We start from the raw sequence: 21,135 nt of genomic DNA, 5'->3' as shown, positions 1-21,135 counted from the left end.
GTTGGGCACGTGGCTGTCAGAGCAAGTTTGCCGAGTCAGAGGACGCTGACCAATTATTTGGCCACCGCAAATTGATAAGCATGAAAGGAATGACTTCCCGGAATATGAGATTCTTCATTATTTCCCAGAAGCTCCGCGTCTGAGATGATTTGGTCTGTGAGTTAGCTCATGCCACTTGTCATTTTGAAGTCCCTACTGCATTGGGACGTTCCGCTGTTTCTGGGTTTGCTGGGTCGCCTTAGTGCTTTGCCCTTAAAGGGACAAGGTCACACTTGTCCATTCTGCGCTGGTGAGCTCCTGGGACCAGAAGGGCCTGCAGCCAGCTGTGTGCTCAGGCAGCAGGCACTGGCCGACCATCTACCCGATTTCCACGTGCCTACCCGATTTCCGCAGTACCACTGTGGTACAAGGCTTGGAATCAAATGTACATCCAGATGGCAGAAAAAGCTTGAAGAGCTGTCTGTACAAAGATTGTCCTAATACGGTTTGGGGACCAGACAGCCACAGAGGGCAAGGCCACCCACTGCCAGTGTGAAAATGTTGGACACATATGACTTTGCCATGCAAACTGGCTGTATAATGTATGATTTTGCCATGAAAAGAGATCGATAAAGCTATAGAAAAGGAATCGGGATATAGAACAAAGTATAGTAAAAACCTATTTTTTTTTTATAAAAAGAATCCTGTGCACATACATCTAGAAATACGTATAAACCCGAATAGGAAAATCACTGGTGGTGATCTGAAGGTTGGGGTTTAGGGTAACTTCAGCTTCTTCCTTTGGCTAACCTCCCCCCTCTTCCCTCATTCTTGTCATGACGTCTGACCTCTGTCACATGAAATCACAAAGGGAAGGGACCGGACACTGTGCAAGGCCGCCCTACACGTGGGCCGAGGGAAGGTGGCGGCGGGCGCTGCCCTGGTGGTCCCCACGTTCGCCCCCGCCAGGCCGAGATGGAGTGTGATGGAGCGGCGATGGCAGGGTGCTTTTCATTTCTGGAGTGTCGCAGCTGCTGCTTGTGAGACCGATAAGCCCCGTGGGGTCCAGACGGAAGCCAGCCGCCACCGGATATTAGCTGCCCGGGTGCGGGCCCTGGGGCACCGTGTCAGCGGCTCTCATCAACGCTGTGGTGTCTGTGGTTATTAGTTTTCTACCCTGGGACTGATGTCAGCACTGATAAGGTGTCCTTTTCATAAATTTCCAGGCATTGCTTTCTTGCCAGCCAGCATCTCTTATCTCATTGGAACCAATATTTTTGGGATCCTTGCACACAAGATGGGGAGGTAAGATGAAATGAGACCTCGCTCATCCTGTCGGTCGCGTGCTGCTTCAGAGCGCTGCTCGGTTCTCCTGCCGAGGCTGCTTGGAGCCCCTCCTTGCTTGCCTTTGACGATCTGGGCTGGCGAAGAGGCCGAATGCGTGCGTCCTGACGGTGCCTCTTCTCCCGACAGGTGGCTCTGCGCGCTCGTGGGGATGATCGTCGTCGGAGTCAGCATTTTGTGTGTGAGTAAACGATGGCACTTGACCGACGTTTGTGACGAGTCTGTGACTTGACCATTCGGACAAGAATCGCCAAGCCACATCATAAAGCCGTTCGTTACAACTTTCTTACCTTCAATATTTTTTGGACAAGAACTCTCCAAGTGGTATATTTTCATTCTGTCCAAGGTCATTTAAAATGTTTGCTTACTTTGCTTGCGATTGGCCACGGCTCCTCTCGCCTCCATCACCTTAAACATTGCAGTGTCCGAAACACCTCAGGACAGCGAGCCTGAAACAGCACCATGGTTTTCTAGAACAGGACATTTTCTACCAATGGCCAGTGTCCACACCAGAGGTGGCCTTCTGTCCATGTCAAAACCTGAGTGTGGACTGTGCTGATCGCCACTTGCGGCACTGGCTGCTCTTCCTGGTAGTCGTGGAACCTGTTTCTAGCTTCGATGGTCTCCCCAGACCCCATCCTTTCTCCTCCCATTCCCCTCAGAAGGGAACAGGCACACCACGCAGAGGAAACATTTTCAAGACGATTTTGAGTTGGATGTCCTGTTATCTGACACTAACACGGATTTTCCTCTTACAGATTCCTTTTGCAAAAAACATTTACGGGCTCATAGCTCCCAACTTTGGAGTTGGTTTTGCCATTGGTAAGTCACGTGGGCCTGTGCCTCCGTTTGCAACTACTCTTGCGCCAGGAAAGATCTCCTCTCCCTTTGGTCAGCTGTTAGGTATTCAGTCTCGGTGTGCAGGGGCTCCAAGCGGCTGAGGGCAGCTTGGCTCCACCTCTTCCTTACATCGTCCATGTCCTAGCCGGTTATTTCCTGAAAACCAGCATGCAGAAAGCCCAATATTGACAGGAACAAAGCCAGCTCTCCATTGCTGTGCTTGGACTGTGGAAGGAGGCCCTTACCCAGGGCATGTCTGCGTGGCTCCCATCTGTGACCAGGCCTTCCTGGGTGAGGCTGAGGGAAAAGACCAGTACTACTTGTAGGGTTGGAACTGATAACCTTGGCCATCTGTGCGGTAGGGGTTTTCACAGGCAAAGCCGCTGGGTCTCTGTATTGTTAGGGACAGCAATGAATACGTGAGGGAAAAACCCTTGTTCTTCATGTTGTAGATGAAGAGTATACGTCTGTTTGTTATCCTTACCCACTGTCATGATAAAAGTAAGTGCAGAATCCGTCACCCATCGGGGCCGGGGCTGATCTTTGAGTGGCACAACAGAAAGAATGACCTGAGTCTTTTCTGACCCCCGGCGAGGTCAGGCTCAGGTAGTAGGTGTGAAGGAACTTTAAAAAGTTGGTGGAAAGTGGAGTTAAAAGAGAAGTTGATTTTGGTGCAAAGACATTTTGAAGTCTGTTTTTTCATAATACATAATTTCCATGAACTTTTTTTTAAAAGACTTATTTATTTGAAAGAGTTACAGAGAGGCATAGAGACAGAGAAGGAGAGAGACGGAGAAGGAGAGAGATGGGGGTGGGGGTCTTTATCTGCTGGTTCATTCCCCAAATGGCCGCAATGGCGGACCGGGGCCAATCTGAAGCCAGGAGCCAGGAGCTTCTTCCAGGTCTCCCATGTGGGTGCAGGGGCCCAAGCACTTGGGCCATCTTCCACTGCTTTCCCAGGCCATAGCAGAGAGCTGGATTGAAAGTGGAGCAGCTGGGCTAGAATCGGCGCCCATGTTGGATGCTGGCGCTGCAGACAGTGGCCTTACCCGCCACGCCACAGCGCCGGCCCCTCCATGAACTTTTTGAAGTACCTCATCTGTTCTCACGGTGTCGTCATAGCATCCGTCCCCGCTGTAGTTGATTTTTCAGCTCTGCCTAACGCCCAACTCTCACATTAGTTTTGCACACCTGTCCCAGCACCTTGTATGCATGAGACAGTGAGCGAACGTCCCTGGAGTGAAGGCCACTGCCGCCGTACAGCTGAGGGCGCTGTCATTTGAGTTCCCTGCTCGGTGGACTCGGGGATCTTAGCTCATTGTCATTGTAGCCAGTCATTAGTAACCCATTTTATAGATGGGGAAACTGATGTTTAGAGAGTTGAGCATGACCACGCCCACACAGCCCAGTTCTGGGATTTGAACCCAGAACTCTGAAGGCATGCACTTTGTCTTTGCTGCCTGTCGCAGACCCGTCAAGAGCCGGGTGACGGAACCGCTGTTTGTGGTGGTGGTTCTTAGGTAACTAAAGGAACCGACCTCTCCGAGTTCCAGTTCTGCAAGACTGCTGAGTACCTGCTGTGCGTTCTCCGCCTTTGTAAACTCCCCCCCCTCCCCCCCCCCGGGTCTCCGTGTCTCCGTGTGAGGCCCGGTGTGGAGGCGGCTGGCGGGGGGGTAGGCAAGGGGCAGAGCAGGCACTCGGAGCCCCAGCAAGGACTTGGGGACCTTGGAGTTCCCGCGCAGTTCCAGCAACTTCGGCCATGTGTGCCGGGGGAGAGCTGTGCTGTTGGGCTGTGCCACGAGGCTTGGCAGGGAGCGTGGCACAGGGCAAGAGCCGGCGGGGCGCTGAGTTCAGGGCGGTGGGGTGTCTGTCTGGTTTCTGCACACTGCCCCTGCCTGTCCCCAGGGATGGTGGACTCGTCAATGATGCCCATCATGGGCTACCTCGTGGACCTGCGGCACGTGTCTGTCTACGGGAGCGTGTACGCCATCGCGGACGTGGCTTTCTGTATGGGGTACGCGATAGGTAAGGGCGTGGCTTTTCAAACAACCTTCTGCCTCGGCACAGAGCGGAACACGCTTACGAAAATGACTGAGTCTTTGCACTCTCGTATCTCCAAGACGCCTGGAGACGGCTTTGTCTAATTCTCTGTCCCCTGAAAGGTCCGTCTGCCGGTGGTGCCATCGCAAAGGCAATTGGGTTTCCCTGGCTCATGACGATCATCGGGATCATTGACATTCTTTTTGCTCCTCTCTGCTGCTTTCTCCGGAGCCCACCTGCCAAGGAGGAAAAAATGGTAAGAAACGTGTAGGATGCAATGAAGCATTTCTTGTTTTCCCATGGTCTTCTGGGTAATCTCTCGTAGTTATTTCCTCCTAGATTAACTCTGAAATATGTTTTTGCTCCTTTGGGGCAGAAGCCTCCAAACCTAAATAATGAGTTTTTTAGTTTGTACCACATAAGGAAGTCACTTTATTTATTTTTGATTTATTTAATTTATTTATTTGAAAGAGGTAGAGACAGAGAGAGAGGTCTTCCATCTACAGGTTCACTCCCAGATGGCTGCAACGGTCAGAGCTGTGCCAATCAGGAGCCAGGAGCTTCTTCTAGGTCTCCCACGTGGGTACAGGGGCCCAAGGACTTGGGCCATCTTCCACTGCTTTCCCAGGCCATAGCACAGAGCTGGATTAGAAGTGGAGCAGCCAGGACTAGAACTGGCGCCCATGTGGGATGCTGGTGCTTCAGGCCAGGGCTTTAACCTGCTGTGCCACGGTGCCAGCCCCTACTTTATTTAACTACTTTCACACTTAAACTTGAAGAGTGAAATGATGTTTGTATAAATTAGCAGCCATATAGCTCTTTCATCAACCAGATAGAAACCTGGCATAGTTCAATTTCTATGGTTCTTGTAAATGTTGGACATTAATTTCCTGCCTCCTGGACTCACTCCCAAGATCAGCTGTTTGTGGTGCTGTTTGCTTTTCTCTTAACCCTTACAGCCTTCTGTGAGAGTTGATGTTTTGGTCTGTACTGTATGTAGGATTCCGGTAATGGGCTCAGGTTTTTAGAAGTGGGAAACGTAGTGTAGATGGTTGGGGCACACACGTGACTCTCCCTACAGCTGTTGAGTTCATAACTTCATGACCAGAAGCATCACCAGGGGCAAGAGGGAAGGTGTCCCTCTGAACAGGTTCACGGCTATTGTCTCTACTTGGAATCTTGAGTCGTTTTAAGTTTACCCTACCCAGCATGGAGAAACTTAGTTTCTGGTCATCCTTGATGATCAGTGATGTTGCTGCTGTCTGAAATATCAGATACTACCAGACACGTGTCAGCTGCAAGGGGGAGAATGAACTGACTGTGTTTCTGAATGGATGTGAGCATCACTGGGGATGCCTTTGTGGAAGTGTATCACAAAGTCTAACAGTTGCACTGAGTATGTTATAATGCCCTTTGATGGTTTTCTCCAAAAGTGAATTTACAGGCCCTGAAGTTAGGTGGCTGCAGCACGTTTGTCTAGGGCATTTGTTAGTCCTTCATCCATGCAGCAGAGGTAAAAAATGCACCACGCGCTGGGCACTGGCCTCGTGCCCTGCATCGTACAGGATTTGACCGCAGAACTTTGAGCTGCCCAGGGCCTGTTGGGCTCCTGGAGAGTAGAAGGAGCTGGGGAAAAACGTAGATGCCCGCTTCCTTCCTCCTTCCCTCCCTCCCTCCCTCCCTCGATGAGTCCCTGGCCCTGAGCAACCGTGGCATTTTCTCAGCCCTGTCTTAAGGGACTTAATTCTTTTCCAGGCTGGTTGTATAAATTCCCAATCCATCTTTGTTTGGCTGACTAGCACAGTAGCTTGTCCGAATGGGGGTCAGGAAGTTCCTGGCACAACAGTGGAACACAGTCATTCTGTTGCTTCTATAACGATTTGATTAAGGCTACATGAAGGTTAATTTCAACCTTTTAAATGGCTAGCAGCTGCTTCTGTCACCCGGGAGACTCTTGAGGGCTCTTGGGAACTGAATCGGCCCTACCAGGCAGGAGCTATGGGATTCTGTTTCCTTTTGCTTTGCATCCAGTGGGGAAATGGTAGCATCTACCTTACAGGTTGTCATGAGGGTGAAAGCGAAGATCACAACAAACTGCTTGGGAAACTGGCTCAGTAAAAGTATTTCCACTCTCGCTCCATTCTTCCTTCTTTTATCCAGCAGTGTCAGGCCAGAGAAACCCGAATTTTCTCCCTTTCTTCTGCACTTCGTGCGAGAGCTTCCTTTTGCGATGCAGACCCCAGGACTACTGAGCAGGGGCGCCTTGCTGTGGCAGCAGATGTTAGAAGCTGCCGCTGCTCTCTGTGTGTGTGTGTGTGTCTGTCTGTCTGTCTCTGTGTGACAGCTTATCTGAGGCAGCGGGCAAAAAGGGTGAAGTCAGGGTGAGTTTCACCGCCATGTTCTCAGAATGGCAGAAGGCAGGCCTCAGTAGCTCCTCTGTCTCCATTTAAGCCAGTTCTTTAGCTCATCTTAGAGAGCCGAAGGAAGTGGACGAGACAGTCTTGAAGGCAAAACAATAAGAATTACAATGAAAACCAACTTTCATTGTAAAATGTCTCAAGTGCCTAGCCAATCGTTAAAAACTTGAAATATGATCTTCCTGTCCATATTGGCGATATTATATTGGGTGCCATTTGACTGGCGTAATGGCAGCATTTGAGGGGGGAAGCCATGGCCGCTGTGTGCTCATTGTGCACGCAGAGCAGGGAGAAAGCGGATGGGGGCCGGCGGACCCTAATGATCGGGGGCCATGCGGGCGGCGCAGCAGTGTGCCGTGGAGGAGGAAGAATCGATCACTATGCACTTGAGGAAACCCAGCAGGGCTGCGCGCTGGTGTTCGGGGACAGCGGTCACCAAGTGCAGGTGGACTAAGGAGGCGTTCAGCCCTCAGCAAGTAATTGTCTCATTAGACGGCATCTTGATCGTAAGGGGTTTGGACTTAAGCTGCTCTGTATTGAAAAGGTTCATGGATCACAAGTCATAGAATCATGAACAGGTTTATGAGCACGTACATTTCTTCTGCTTGGTTTACTTGATTTCTGTTTCTTCTATAATGAGTTATCGGGATTGGTGGAGAAAGAACTGTTCAGTTGTCAGCAAGTGTTAAAAAAAAAAATGCCAACACCCTGCCATTGGAGAACTGTGTGCCAGTTGTAGTCAGTCGCACGGTAGCCCTCGCTGTCCAAATGCCCAGCTGAGAATAGCTGTGTTTGAGCATTTTTTCCAGGTTGAATTACTTTTCTGAGTCTGACTTACTCTTGGAAGTTTCTAATTGGTGCCCAGAAGGGAAAGCAGGTGGTTTGAGAACGGCAAAGGCCCTCCCATCAACAGCTCTGCTTTCTGGATGCTACAGGCTGGGCCAGCATTGGCTGACCAGAGGCTAAGGAGAGCCAGTGTGCTTTGCATGTTATAGTCCACTTAAAGGAATTTGTCCCTTTGCAGGGCATATGCAGTAGATGCAAAACCACTGTTTTCTCTAGGTATGTGCAAGAGAATGACATCTGTCCAGTACGAACCCCTGGTGGCTTTCTTTTCCCAGTCTCAAAGCCTGGAACTCTTACTCTTGAACGTTTTTACTTTTGCATTTCACTTGGTGCAGGCATGTGTTTGCCACTGATTCTGCCCCGAGTCAGACGTGAGCTAGGCACCTGGTGGGGGCAGAACTCGGCTCTCTGTAACTCGGCTCTGCTTCAAATCCAACAGACTCCCTTCCCTTGCGTTCCCTTGTCAATAGAGAGCACACACCTTTCTCCCTACAGCAGAGCGCGGAGTGTTGCTTTAAATTACCTGCCTGGCTGTCAGGCCACTCTGTGTGTTCCTTAAGCCCTTGACTCACACACACAAGTTCATGCCAACTACATGCTACCTGGCTTGATCATATGTAATGTAACAAACAAATACCACTACTGGTCCATTTTTTAAAGATTTATTTGAGAGGCAGAGTTAGAGGTAAGAGAGAGGGAGAGACAGAGAGGTCTTCCACCTGCTGGTTTGCTCCCCAGATGGCTGCAACAGCCAGGGCTGGACCAGGAGCCCAGATCTCCATCTGGTTCTCCCACATGGGTAGCAGGGACCCAAGTATCTGGGCACCATCTGCTGCCTTTCAGGGTGCGCGTTGGCAGGAAGCTGGATTGGAAGCAGAGTAGCCAGGACTCTACCTGGAACTCTGATGAGCAATGCGGGCATCTGAAACCGTGACTGGACCACTGTACCCCCTGCAGTGCAGCGTTTTATTCAAAGTCCACAGATGTGCCAGGCCCTGGACCTCCAGGTCCTTCAAAAGATGACACGTAAGTGCAGTCAGGTCTAATGGGTGGGGGAACCAAGCAAAGAGAGGCCCTTGTGAGCTAGAGTGATGGCCATTTTTTTCCAAGGCACCCACTTCATGTGTTTCTCAATGCTACACCTGAGTGGGAACCTGGGATTTCATTTTTAACCTGCTCCATCCTCCCTGGCTAGAGTGCTCCCTGGGCATATTTCTTTGAGACTCACTCATCTGGGGAGGTGAGACATTGAGCTGTCAGGGGCTAAGGCTTTATGTCACACAGGGTTCTGAGTCCAGTGTCTGCTATCTCACTAATTTTTAGAAACTGAGCTCTGTGTTAGATACACGTATCCATGCACTTGGAAAGCAGAAGACGACAGAGTTGTTTGAAGCGCACAGTCTGAGCTGGCGTAGGGGATCAAGGGAGTCCTTATCTTCGCGTGCCACACAGGCAGGTCATTTGAGAATTTCTTGGGAAGTAAGTGGGTTAAGCACGGAGTGGAGTCAAGTCTGCAGGATAAGAGCTGGGGGTAATAGCTAAGACACCAAGAAACGTCAGGAACGTTTTAATCTGTGTGGGCTTGAAAACTGCATGAAAGGGTTCTGGGGGAATAGTTCCTAGAGGGCCAACCCCAGGAAGTCGCACCTGATGAGGAATTCGCTAGAGCCGTACGCAGCACCTCACTGCCAGCCACAGCACTCTGGCTCCCGTGGAGTTGTGCAGGAGTGGACTGTGCCACGGAACTCCACAGGCTCCTGCGTGCCCCATTCTAGTGGCACAGTCAGCCCTCCGTATCCACGGGTTCTGCATCCATTGGCTCAACCAACCACGGATAGAAAACATTCAGGAAAACAAACCCACTGGTGCATGCAGAACATTCAGATTTTTTGGTGATTATTCTCTAAATAGTACAGTTTAACAACTGTTTACATAACATTTAAGTATTAGACATAATCCAGAGATGGTTTACAATCCACAGGAGAATGTGTGTAGACTATGCAAATACTGCTGTTTTACATAAGGAACATGGGCGTCCATGGATTTGGACATCTGCTGGGGGCCATGGAACCGGTCCTCCATGCATCCTGGGGGCCAACCGTACACCCCTTGGTCAGATTCTTTACCTGTTCTGTGCCTGTGTCCTCAACCCACCACAGGGTTACTCTGAAGTTGCCGGATTCATCTAGAATGCTCAGTGTGGTCCTGGCATGCATGGTGTCTGCTGTTAGACTGCGAGCTTGGTTCTCTGCACATCTAGGAAGAATAAAGACCCCAAGTGTTTCAAGCATCACGTTTTAGCCCCCAGTCACTGTTTTCCCTTTTCAGGAACAGCAGAGGACGACATGACTTTCCATCAGAGAGGAATTTTTTTTTTTTTTTAATCATAATTTGTGAGAAGGTGAAAGCCCTGGAATGTTCAGGAAAAGGTCTCAGGGCCATGGTGACAAGGTCTTAAACTATTTCAGGGGAGTCTGTGTTGACAGCTGATGTGAGAACCCGACCCGTGGGTACCGAGAACGGAGACTGCAGCCTGGCCTTGGGTGTCTCTAACCTGAGTGTCCCCCTTGTTCCGCAGAGGACACTTCCCGAAGGATGCAAAGACTGGGTTGCTCCCAGGATCCCCACTCCAGCTCCAGACTTCTAGGTTTAACTCTTCTTAAACTCAGCCAACTCGGCCTGCTCAGCCGTGCTTCCTAGGCCAGGTTCCAAGCGCAGACTCGCGGTCCCGGACAGGCGTAACTAAAGTCACACCGAGACCGCTTCTACAGTCTCCTGTTGGCTGGAATTGCCACTGAGTGAACTCTGGGTCTTCTAGGCCAGGCACCTGCTGATTTCTCCAAATGACTGGTTAATAGCAAATAACAACACAGAGCTTTCAAACCAGTAATCCTTACCAACAGGTAAAAATCCAGCTTACCTTGTACAAAACACGAAATTAACACACTTGTACTTTGCTTTCTTGTAGGCTATTCTCATGGATCACAACTGCCCCATTAAAACAAAGATGTACACTCAGAATAACATCCAGTCATATCCACTCGGTGAGGAGGAAGAATCCGAAAGTGACTGAGACTCACATCCTCCAAGTGTTTAATTGTATAAAATTGTCTCCCGTGACCTGACTCATCCAGAACCATCTTAGTCATGCCATGCATCCCTGGCGAAAGAGTAAACCAACCAAAGGTTATTATTTCTTTTCCATGGTTATGATTGATTGCCAATAGCCTTATAAAGAAAAAGCTTTTCTAGGGGTTTGTATAAATAGTGTTGAAACTTTATTTTAAGTATTTGATTTTATTAAATATTATACAATATATTTTCACGAAATATGTAAATCTATAAATATTTGAATCCAAATCAAGTATTTTTTAACTTACATTCACAAACACTTGGGCAAAAAAAAACCATATTTTTTTCTGAATATTGGTGACGAGTGTTTAAAGCATACACTGAGACTTTTCCGACAATGAGAAACTAGAAGTCTGAAAAACAGAATCGAGTAAGACAGCATTAAGTTACACAGTGACACTGAATGAGTGTTGTTAATTTGACATGTAGTTACCATCCATATATTCGTTAGAAGCTAGTTAAGTATAGAGGACAAGGACTTGAATCAGCCATCTATTGGATTTATCCATAAATCTCAGCTGGCATAGATTTCCTGTGTCATTACCTGCCTGTCAATTATGTTGACTTTTCATCTGGTTGGTGGTAAACGTTAAAGCCACAAGGGAAAAACAGGATTCTGGAAACAGAGAAAAGCACCCACGCATCCAGTTATGAACTAGCTTTCCCGTTGGATAAAAGAAAATTCAAAGTGTACCTTACACCGTCAGCTATACTCAAGCATGGTATAGTTTATCAACATCAAGTTTTAGAAAAGGAAACTTAAAAAGCTGCTATGATGGGAGAAATCAGATTCTGTTTCAAGATCATCCAAGTGTTTTCTAGGGATCTGTTAATTTGGGGTTGTCTGAAACTTACTTTCCAGACTCCTGAAAGTTGTTCTCATCTTCAGTGTAAAAACAAATTTTAAAAGAAGGTAAAGGAGTGAAATTGTTTATGTCCTGAATCACTTTAGGAAAAGAGGCAAAAGTAGGGTGGTCAGAACATATCCCCTTTCCCAGGCAGAAAAGAAAAAGCAAACATCTAAAAATGTGCCCCACGTCATCTAGTGTGCTGTGTCCTGTAGTTTTTCTAAGCATGATAACATGGATGTGCCTTTTCTGTGAACAGCAAATACAGTTAGTGAATAATTGCCAGTTTGCGTTGTTCTGTATGATTGGAGTGTGGAATACATCTCCAGTAATTCTTAATTCTGCAGTTCTGTAATCAAAAGTTTACCTAATGTCGGTTTTATTAATCTGAGTTGTGCTTGTGTTCACCTGGACATCGAAGAGCAAACAATTTTAGAAGAGACTCAGCACTCCTTGTTCTCTAGGGTGAAGCGGCTAAGACTTCCTTTGCTTTGTGAACCTTTTCTGGGGAGCTTGGGACAATTTGAAGCCTGGTTTCATGCAACCACGCTTTCTACTAATTATTGACATTGGGCAGTTTACACAAGTGTGCCCTTTTGGGAGATGGCTGTGGCAGGGAGGAACTCTTATGTGGCTAAAATAAAAAGGCAGGAGCAATGCTATTTCCACAGGGGGACAGCCTTTCAGCACTGGTTCTCTTGGAGAGCTTGTGGCCCTCCTTGCCACCAGTACCACATAGTTTCTTCCTGTTTTTTTGCCCTTAAGGCCTCAGCTTGTGAGGACTGGCAAAAGCTGGCTTGCTACTGATCTGGCAGGAGCTATGCCTTTTACAGAACTGTTTTGTGAGCAAAGGATATGTTCTGTATGAGGGAAAAAGTGACAAGGTCTTGAATGTCTGGGCTAGCCAGACTGTGGAGGGTTTTTTTCTTTTTTGATTACAGATACAGCAGAACAAAACACAGTTCTCCAAACATTTATTTGTTTGAAAACAGTTTTTTGTTTGTTTGTTTGTTTTTTGGGTGGTGGTGGTGGTTGGTGCCTGGTAATAGAGAAACATCTTAAAAGAATATTCAACCATTTCTACTGACTCCTTAGTGGTCTCTGTCCAAATGTTTTATGGTTTACTTAATAAATATTCTCAACACTGTACCATGCCTATTTGTATTCCTTTATAAACCAAATATTGCTGTTGGAATAAAATACACGATATTGTTTTGACATGGGTAATATTCTGTTATGCTTGTGAGCATCAGGTAAGAGCAATTCCAGGTTAGTTTGAAGTCATTTTTGGCTTTCTATAATTGTGGAACTACCCACATTAATGTGGGAGGGGGGAGCAGTAAATTGTCCTTGCGTCTCTAAATTTCTATGGCTGTCCTGGTAACTGAACATAGGATGTCCAGCCAACTGACATAACAGCTTAACCTGAGGCCCCCAGATGCCTATACATTCTCTAAAACCTGTGGAATTTGGGACGTTTTGAATGGTTGTTAGCTTGTGTAGCTGACAGTTTGTGAGCTTTAATCAGCTAATAAAAGGGATCCACAACTCAAAAAGGATTAGGGGAATCTTGTTGCTGGTAAAGCTGTTATGTCAATTTAGAATTTCTAAGTCCCCTAAAAGTGAATAAACTTAAAATCACTTAAATATATTGTCTTGAGAGGGAGAGGAAGAACGAGTGCTCCCATGTACTGTTTCCCTAAATGTTTCCAACAGCTGCAGGTGGGTCAGGCTGAAACCTGGAGCCCAGAACTCCACATAGGTCTCCCAAGTCAGTGGCAAGGACCTAAGCACTTGAGCCATCACCTGCTGCCTCCCAGGGTGTACAGTAACAGGGAGTTGAATTGGGAGGATTCAAATCCGGGTACTCTGATATGGGATACTATGTTTCAACTTGCTAGGCCAGAGGCCCATTTCCAAACACTTCAGATTTTATTCTTTATTAAAACCTCAGAGCCAATAGTTTCAAATTTCCTTTCAAAAAATTTAAATGTAGTTAAATTTTGAGTTTGACAGTAGCACCCAAGATTTTTAGGTTGTGTTTTCTCCTCTAAGCACACAAAAAATCCACAGTATTTCAACAAGTTCCCACATTGAATATAAGGCTTGATATTAAGAAATGTAGCATTTATGATTTTAAAATAATGCTAAAATTTTGCTCAGTATGTCTAATATTTCATCTAAATATCAAAGTATGTACTTTAAATAGACTAATTACTAATATATATAGCACAGGCAGTCCCACAAATCTGAAATTTCACAAGTTAAACAGTTAAATTTTAATGCCTATAGGCAGTTTGCAAAACAGTTATTTGTTTAGCAAAAGTGGAATCTGTATGCACTGTATTCCAAGGCGATACAACAGTTACCTTTTTTAGATGTTGTCAAAGGAAGATTTCTTGTTTTCTGCAATAGGCTTTATTATTTTTTAGCTATTGATAACATAGCATGGCAGCAAGATTACATCGGTAATGTAATATAATACAACTGTTTTCATTGAAGCCATACATCTTGCGATACTCTAGGCTGTTTGGAGTGTTCCCCCCTTGCACTAAGGTACAACTGTGATGCCGCCACTGCCTCTCCCAGTAGATATAAAATATTGCACTACATTGAAGATATACTTTACCAATGTCATTAGCAGCATTACTGAGCTTTCCATAACTGGGGTTCTACAGAGTTAAATACTTTTAAAATGAGAAGGTTCTTAGGTGAAACCAAGTGTTACATTATTTCTACAGCTCTTTCAAAGGCATCGGTTTCAGCAGTATGCCTGGGTATCACTAAACTTCCATGGTTTGTTTAATCCATAAACCCCAGCCACTTACAGACACTCCACTTCCCAAGTTGTCAATGTTAGGTTATTGTTTACAAGACGAAACATGGTTATACATCAGGTAGATTGTGTAAGCATACTGAAACAACATTTTAGCGTTCAGAGAATTTGGTGTGTCGTCTTCTATAGCAGTGTCCTCTTAAAATGCAAGCATGCTTAAACAACAGGAAGAGGGGCATACAGATATATTTTTGTTATAAACTTAGCCAAGAAAAGTATTTAGTGTCCTAACATGTCACTTAAACAACAGGAGTGACCACTAGCTATTGGTTTTAAGTGGAGTAGTAACTTTTCTACCCTCAAAAACATTCTCAGGAAAGTGAGACCTTTGATGTGTATGGCTCTGTACTATTCACAGCACTTCTGTGGCTACACCGCTGTTTTCCTCACAGTCCTGTGATGTGGTTCATCTTTCCTACTTTAGAAACGGGGAGCTGCAACACGGGGCCTTTTTGTGATTTGCCTATGGTCAAACAGTGCCTTCATGGAAGCCCTTGAACTTCAACTCTTGGCGTCCTGGACTAAAAACCTGAGTCACAATCTTTAACAGTATAATATACTTTTTTCTGCCAGCTATAAAAGCTGTCCCATTAAATTCCTGTCAGTTTCACTATATATTAACTATCATAGCAGTTACCTACAAAAGGGAAAAACACAATCTTTTAGAGAGTACGTAACAGGCCCAAACTTGCATGTTTTCCTCACTCATGTGTTACTGGAACCCCCAAGACGGAATATCGGAGTACATCCTCACTTCAGAGAACTGGTCCCGATTTCTGTGTGTCTATGTGGTCCATTTTTATTTAACTTAACAGTCTGAGTTACAGTGGTATTCAGAATGATCACCATTTCTTTAAGCCTGTAAGATGCCAGATGAAGCAAAAAATATATTTTGCATGATTCTTCACAACACACTCCTGCATGAACATGTTTAAAACAAAACCAGCCAAAACTTATCACCAGTCATTTTAAGAACAGTTCTCTGAAACCTGAAATATCCTTGTACATGCTTTATTTCCTATGGGAGAACTGAAGATGAAAAAAATCATCATGAGTATTTAAAACTTCCACTTAAAAGGAAAGCGTCAACATTTTGAAAGATATTTCAAAATCCTACTGGTTACTGCTTTTCAGTAATTAAATTTTGTTATCCTACAAAATTATTGACCAACTACATTCTGTAATTCCCAATTATATGTTTTTTTCAGTGCAAGCTCTTCAAAGTAATCACTTATCTTTACTTCAGCTGCACAAAAACTTTAGAAAAAAATTTCACAGAAGCATAGAGAGCAAGCAATATATGTAATTTTTTTTTACTAAATCAGCATAACAGACTAAAGCTGCGCATCTGCTTTTGTTACATTTGGCAAAACAGAAACCACCCTCCTGAAGCCCCACATAACAAAAATCTCAGGTCTATCGAGATGACAAACTTCATAACACAAAACAATGGGTCCTTTCATGACTGCTACTGTCACTCTGGGCATGCAGCAAACCTGTGATGGGAATGAAAAGATTTCAAGACTGGACAGTATCCTACTTAAAACTAATTCAAAAACTAAGAGGAAGGAAAATACAACAAGGCATCACACATACATAAACATGAAAAGTTAGCTTATTCCATAATTACATAATTAGAAAAAGTTAAAAATAAATTAGTAAAAATGAATTCCCAGTATAAACCCAAAAAAGCATAGCTATAAATGCAACCCGAAACCACCAATTTAGTGAGCTGGTCATGTTTTTGCAGGAAAACAACCTTTTTCATTCTTGTTCTTACACAAGTAACTATAGAGAAGCAGGCCAGAGTGCGCTGTAAGAGTTTAACGTGGTTGTAGCTGTGTACTTGAGATGCGACTTTCCCCCAGTCATTTAAAAGTTTAAGCAGCTTTTGTGTTACACAGACTCGGAGGGGCCAAACAAGTCATCTGATATGCTGCTGAAAGGCTGCGCGTCTATTAGCTGGCTTATTTCGTTATCAAGGTCCTCTTCCACATCATCTGTGTACTTGCTTGTTTTTTTGGAGTGCTGATCTAAAGACAGGCTTTCTAAAGTTTCGATATCTTCTATGCCTGCTCTGTAGTGGATCATAAGAAGTGTGAGAGCTTGGAGTCTTTCACCTGATTTAGCTAAAGCAGCAGAAAGAAGGGATTTCTTCCTTGTATCCGTTGTCTCTTTTTCTTCTCTAACAAGGGAATTATTGTGTTCCAACTCCTGATCAATTTCATTCTGCAGTTTATCCAACATGAACTCCAGTTTCTGGACCCTCTCCTCTGTGGGCAAGCCCCGGTACAGGTCCCGGCCGATTTCCTTGACTGCAATGAAAACGCTGTCGTCCAGCCCGCCTTCCTTTCTCACTAACTTGATGCCTGCACTGCTCCCCCGTTTGGAAGGACTGTTTGGACCACAGACCTCTGTGTCACTGCCTTCGTTGTCTGATGTATTGGGTGTGTGTTTTGGTGAAGGTTCTGCAAGATCAGTTCCTGGTTCAGAAAGGCGAGTTTTGGAGACTTGACGCAGATTTAACAGACGTGAGCTAGTATTGATGATGTGCCTGGTTAGACCTGTTGTTCTATTGACTGACTTGTTAGCTTCTGCATCAACACGAGGCAGGCCGACGAGGGGTTCCTGTCCATCCAGCCTGAGGTTTTTCAGGGTCCGGTCTATTCGCCTGTCAGTTGCTCCGCAAAGAGGAGTCTCGGCCAGACACTTTTCTTGACATTTTTTATGGCAAACATAAGCACAGAACATACACTGGGAAGCAGCTTTAGTCCAGACTTTTTTCTTACAGTAATCGCACCAAGTTGGGTTCTGGAACTGGGTATCCTGGAAATTGTGTTTATTTTCTGTGAAACCCATCTGCCCAGTAAGGTGCTCTTCTTTAGGGAGCACAGAAACTTCTTCCACCAAATGCAGTTCTTTTTCTTTTTCTATGTTAGGAACTATATGGTGGTCTGGTTCTCCTTCCTTCAGATATTTGAAGTGAATAGTAATGTCACCAAAGCAGAATTTGTCATTGAATCCCTTTTGCACACTCAGATTGCGTAGTGCAGTTCTAGTGACAATAGCCTTAGGGGAGGGGGCTTCCAGTCTGAACTTGGAAAGGTATTCCATGTTTGATGTAGCTAGGCATCCTAAAGCCACCTCTTCAAGTTTTAAACTAATGTGTCCCAAACAGATGAGACCCCCCAACTTGAAGGGATCCTTGCACCACAATGCAACGTTTAAGTATCTGTGGCAGGCTTCTATGTCAAACAAACAGGATGCTCTGGTTCTTGTCCATTTTCCCAGCTTATTACGATAAAGGATTTCTGATGATTCCCATGTCTGACGATCATCTGAACTCTCCTTGGTAGGGCAGGAACTTTCTGAAGCAAAATCTTTAGCCACTTCTTGCTTTGCTGCAGCTGGCTTGGGTGCAGTGACATCTTCTCCGTGTTCCACAGCTTTTGCTTGCTTTTCAGCACATCTGTCTGCAGCAGCAGGAGGCAGCGCCTTCTCTAGCTTGTCAACAGGAACGTCTGGTTCTGCCTGATTTGGGGCATCAGCAGACGGCAAGGGAACTTTCACTTGGGGTCTTGGTGGCACAGGTGGTTTGAAAGTGGATCCTTGGGTAGGTTTTGACACTTGTGCTGGATCTGTTACCTCGAAAGTTTTTAGGGTTGAGGGTTTATTTCCTTCTTTGGGTGGGATTTTTGGTGGTAGTGGGTGACTTCCTGCAACTAACTTACGGTTTAAAACTGGTGATATAGCCCCAAGGGGTTTAATAGAAAGCGTCGTTGGAGTGCGTTTGGGACTATGACTCAACGACTGTGCCTCATCTTTGAACTCACTTTGTGTTCTGACATCACCTGCCAAGTCTTCAAATTCAGAATCCAGGTCTCTGTTTTCAGCATCTACTGCCAATCCAGTGGCTTCCTCTTCATAATTCGGTTGACACGTGCTTGACAAGAAGTTTTCTTCCAGCTGGCCGAAGTTATCTTGCAGCACTGCGCCTGGATTACTCTGGCCAACAGGCCTTTCATAGTACACCAAGACTCTGTCACCAGCCTGCTTGATGAGCTTCAACACTTGCAGTGTCGATGTTATTTTCACACCTGTTTTAAGATATTTAAAGGGAATTCATGTAGATTATTGCAATAAAATTGCCCAAATTTGTTGAATAGAATTGTCATTACCTCATGGTTATTGAACTAATGGAGAAGACATGGGGAAAACACCAAAAATATTTTATTTGGCTTTTGGATGACTGATTTGCAAAGCTGGGCATACTGCTATCCTGGAAATGCCGACCGTTTAGAACCAGATGTAACACAGCTCCTCTGAGTTCCAAGCCGCTGAGCTCCTAACTGCTTGGATCCCCTCTGGGGTTACAGACAACAGATTTCTCAGTGTGAGCTGAAGAGGTGAGCAGAGGGAGACCAACTGGAAAGGACTCCATTAATGGTGAAACCAGACTCACATTGAGGGGAAGTGCCCAATATTCCAGTGATGACAAGGTATGCGACAAATGATTCAAATGAAGACTAAAGCTTGAAATAAATACAGTAAAATACTCCCCTATGAGTAGTGGGCTGTTTCACAGATTCTTTTCAGCCCTGCTCATCAAACTCATCTTTTCCAGGACCAAAAAGAACAATACGGAATAAACTGCTTTAAAGTTACTCAAGTTGGAATGCTCTCCCACTGCAGTTGCTTGGGGAAGATGAGGCTTTCACCCTTCATAGCTTGGAAAACTTTCCACATCCAAGATCCACTTTCAGTTCATCTCTGACCAGTCTCCTATTTTTTTTAACTCTTACAATCTGGTCTGCTAAGTGGGTATTTTTAGGTTATTTCCCAGCCCAGTGATTCCTTCTTTCTTTTCATGGTCCTGTTGCTCTGATGCCACCTACTCTTCTACCCGGCCTAAGTCCAAGATTACATGATGTTTTCGATTTGTTGAGCCCTCTCCTCTTCTACTCTATCCCTGCCTTTTCGTCAGCTTTGCTAGTCTCACCATCCCCTTTCCTGCTCCTCAGCTTACCGCCTGGATCCAGCATCAAGCCATGCTAGATATTCAGTGCTCTTTTTCTGAATTGTCTCTATACAACTGAGCCTCCAAAGCACTCGCTTCCAACTTGTCCTGTTCCCCCAAAACCCCTGCCATACTTTCATTCTACAGATGATGCCACCTTATTTACCAAAGAGATAACAGGAAACCACCTTTTCTCTTTGCCAGTGATGTTAGTGTTATCTTCTTTCAGAGGAAGAAGTATCCCTTTATTGGTACTGTGGATCCTATTTTCCCATCTCCCTCTGGATTTCCTCAATTATCCTTACTCATTTTTTTCTTTCTTAACACCTTCCTTTTCCCTTTGTTTCCATGATGCTGTACTAAATTGGTTCTGATCATTTTTCCTGTGGTTTCTTTTTATCCACTTACACCTGCTTTTTATACAAAACATTACCAAGGTTTTCCTATCATTAGTTTCCTTAGCCTTTTTGCTAAGGTAATTATGTCCACTCCAATAATTTCAAAAACTATCAATTTGTCTTTGGTTGTTTCCCTTCCTCTTCACTCTAGCCCAATCTTCCCAACTAACACTGGCTATCACCACCTGGAAGTTTCTTTGGTACCACATTTTCAGCACAGTTAAACCCCTTTTGGACCATCTCATCCTTCTGCCCTCACCACTATGAATCAACCTGCCACTCTCCAGTTAACCCAAGTGGAATCCTGGAGATAGCTGTCCCTATAGCCATTTAGTTGTCAACTGCACCTTGGGCTTCCAGTCCATTTCCCTTCCCTCATCAGATCCTCCTCAGCGCTGGCCTCAAGTACAGTAACAAACAGTTCTTAACTGCCACCCTGCTCAGGCCTTCTCTAGTCACAGGCGTCATGCTGCAGGTTTTCTGAAAGCTTCAGCTCAACACCTTTAGCCTCCAAACGTCAAGTTTGAAATCCAGAGCTTTCCACCATGGTTCTTCACGATTTTTCTAGCTTAACCTTCTATTACTTCTCTTGAAACACAGCGTCCCAGCAAAACTGTAGTTTGGCATGCATAAATTAAAAAATAATCCACCTAATAGTCTGTAGTAAGCAAAAATTTCAACTCCACCTAAATCCATTTTTTTGGTGTGTGACTTTACGCCTGCCCTCATCTCATCTCTTCCCCAACCACTGGTGCTTTGTAGAGATGGCCACTATACCGCTCAGCACTGAGCCATCCAAACTGGAACTTTCCTTTGGAATATTTCAAACATACCCCAAAACTTAGGAAACACCCTTGAGCTTCATAGTTAAAATAAGATTGCCAAAATGTTACATATCACCAATCCACTATTAAATATTTTTAGAACTGCATATTTATATAAATAAGTCAATTATAGCTATAACATTTTTAAAAAATGTTGCTTGATATGGGACAAAGTTAGTAACACTAAAAGACTACTCTATAAAAAAATTATAAAAATACACTATAGGATTTCAGTTTGTTTCCTGGGGTTGGGGCAGAAGTAATTCTGTGTAGAAAAAAAAGCCAAAAGAGAGACATAATAAAGTTTTTCTGTTAAGTCTCAAGTTTCTTAACAATCTACATATTATATACAACATATAGTTCCTAATTTCAATAAATTTTTACAAATGTTATATGTAAAGGGATAACTTCTGGCTTTCGGCTCTGTATATATTTATATTGCTTGGATTTATTCATTTATAATTTTATTTATTTGAAAAGCAACAGTTGGTGCTGGACTGGGTTGAAGCCACGAGCCAGGACTCTATCCAAATCTCCTGTGTGAGCAGCTGAGACCTAGGTACTTGGGCCATTACTGCTGTCTCTCGGGTGCTCATTAGTGGGAAAGGCACTCC

At 45.0% G+C, this 21,135-nt stretch overlaps 2 protein-coding genes across 5 annotated transcripts in view; one reads left to right on the top strand and one right to left on the bottom strand.

Annotated features, from left to right (window-relative positions):
* SLC18A2 (solute carrier family 18 member A2) overlaps window positions 1–10,601 on the top strand; it is a 30,636-nt gene extending 20,035 nt beyond the window's left edge. The window contains exons 10-15 of the mRNA XM_062215043.1: window positions 1,206–1,284; window positions 1,453–1,504; window positions 2,082–2,145; window positions 4,069–4,188; window positions 4,326–4,459; window positions 10,435–10,601. Of these exons, the coding sequence (XP_062071027.1) occupies window positions 1,206–1,284; window positions 1,453–1,504; window positions 2,082–2,145; window positions 4,069–4,188; window positions 4,326–4,459; window positions 10,435–10,539 (554 nt within the window). The 3' untranslated portion in view covers window positions 10,540–10,601. The remainder of the gene's footprint in view (window positions 1–1,205; window positions 1,285–1,452; window positions 1,505–2,081; window positions 2,146–4,068; window positions 4,189–4,325; window positions 4,460–10,434) is intronic.
* Window positions 3,798–21,135, bottom strand: part of PDZD8 (PDZ domain containing 8) — a 94,973-nt gene continuing 77,635 nt past the window's right edge. The window contains exons 6-9 of one of the 4 annotated variants that reach the window (XM_062215039.1): window positions 10,847–18,379; window positions 10,021–10,626; window positions 9,593–9,722; window positions 3,800–4,439 (exon numbers count right to left, since the gene is read on the bottom strand). In XM_062215039.1, coding sequence (XP_062071023.1) covers window positions 16,179–18,379 — 2,201 coding nt within the window. In that variant the 3' untranslated portion in view covers window positions 3,800–4,439; window positions 9,593–9,722; window positions 10,021–10,626; window positions 10,847–16,178. Of the gene's footprint in view, window positions 4,440–9,592; window positions 10,627–10,729; window positions 18,380–21,135 lie in introns of those variants that run through there. The other 3 variants (XM_062215038.1, XM_062215042.1, XM_062215041.1) reach the window with 3 other exon arrangements.

The sequence above is a fragment of the Lepus europaeus genome, chromosome 17 (genome assembly GCF_033115175.1).
Source record: "Lepus europaeus isolate LE1 chromosome 17, mLepTim1.pri, whole genome shotgun sequence".
Lineage (NCBI taxonomy): Eukaryota > Metazoa > Chordata > Mammalia > Lagomorpha > Leporidae > Lepus > Lepus europaeus.
This window is presented reverse-complemented; position numbering and strand designations above follow the sequence as displayed.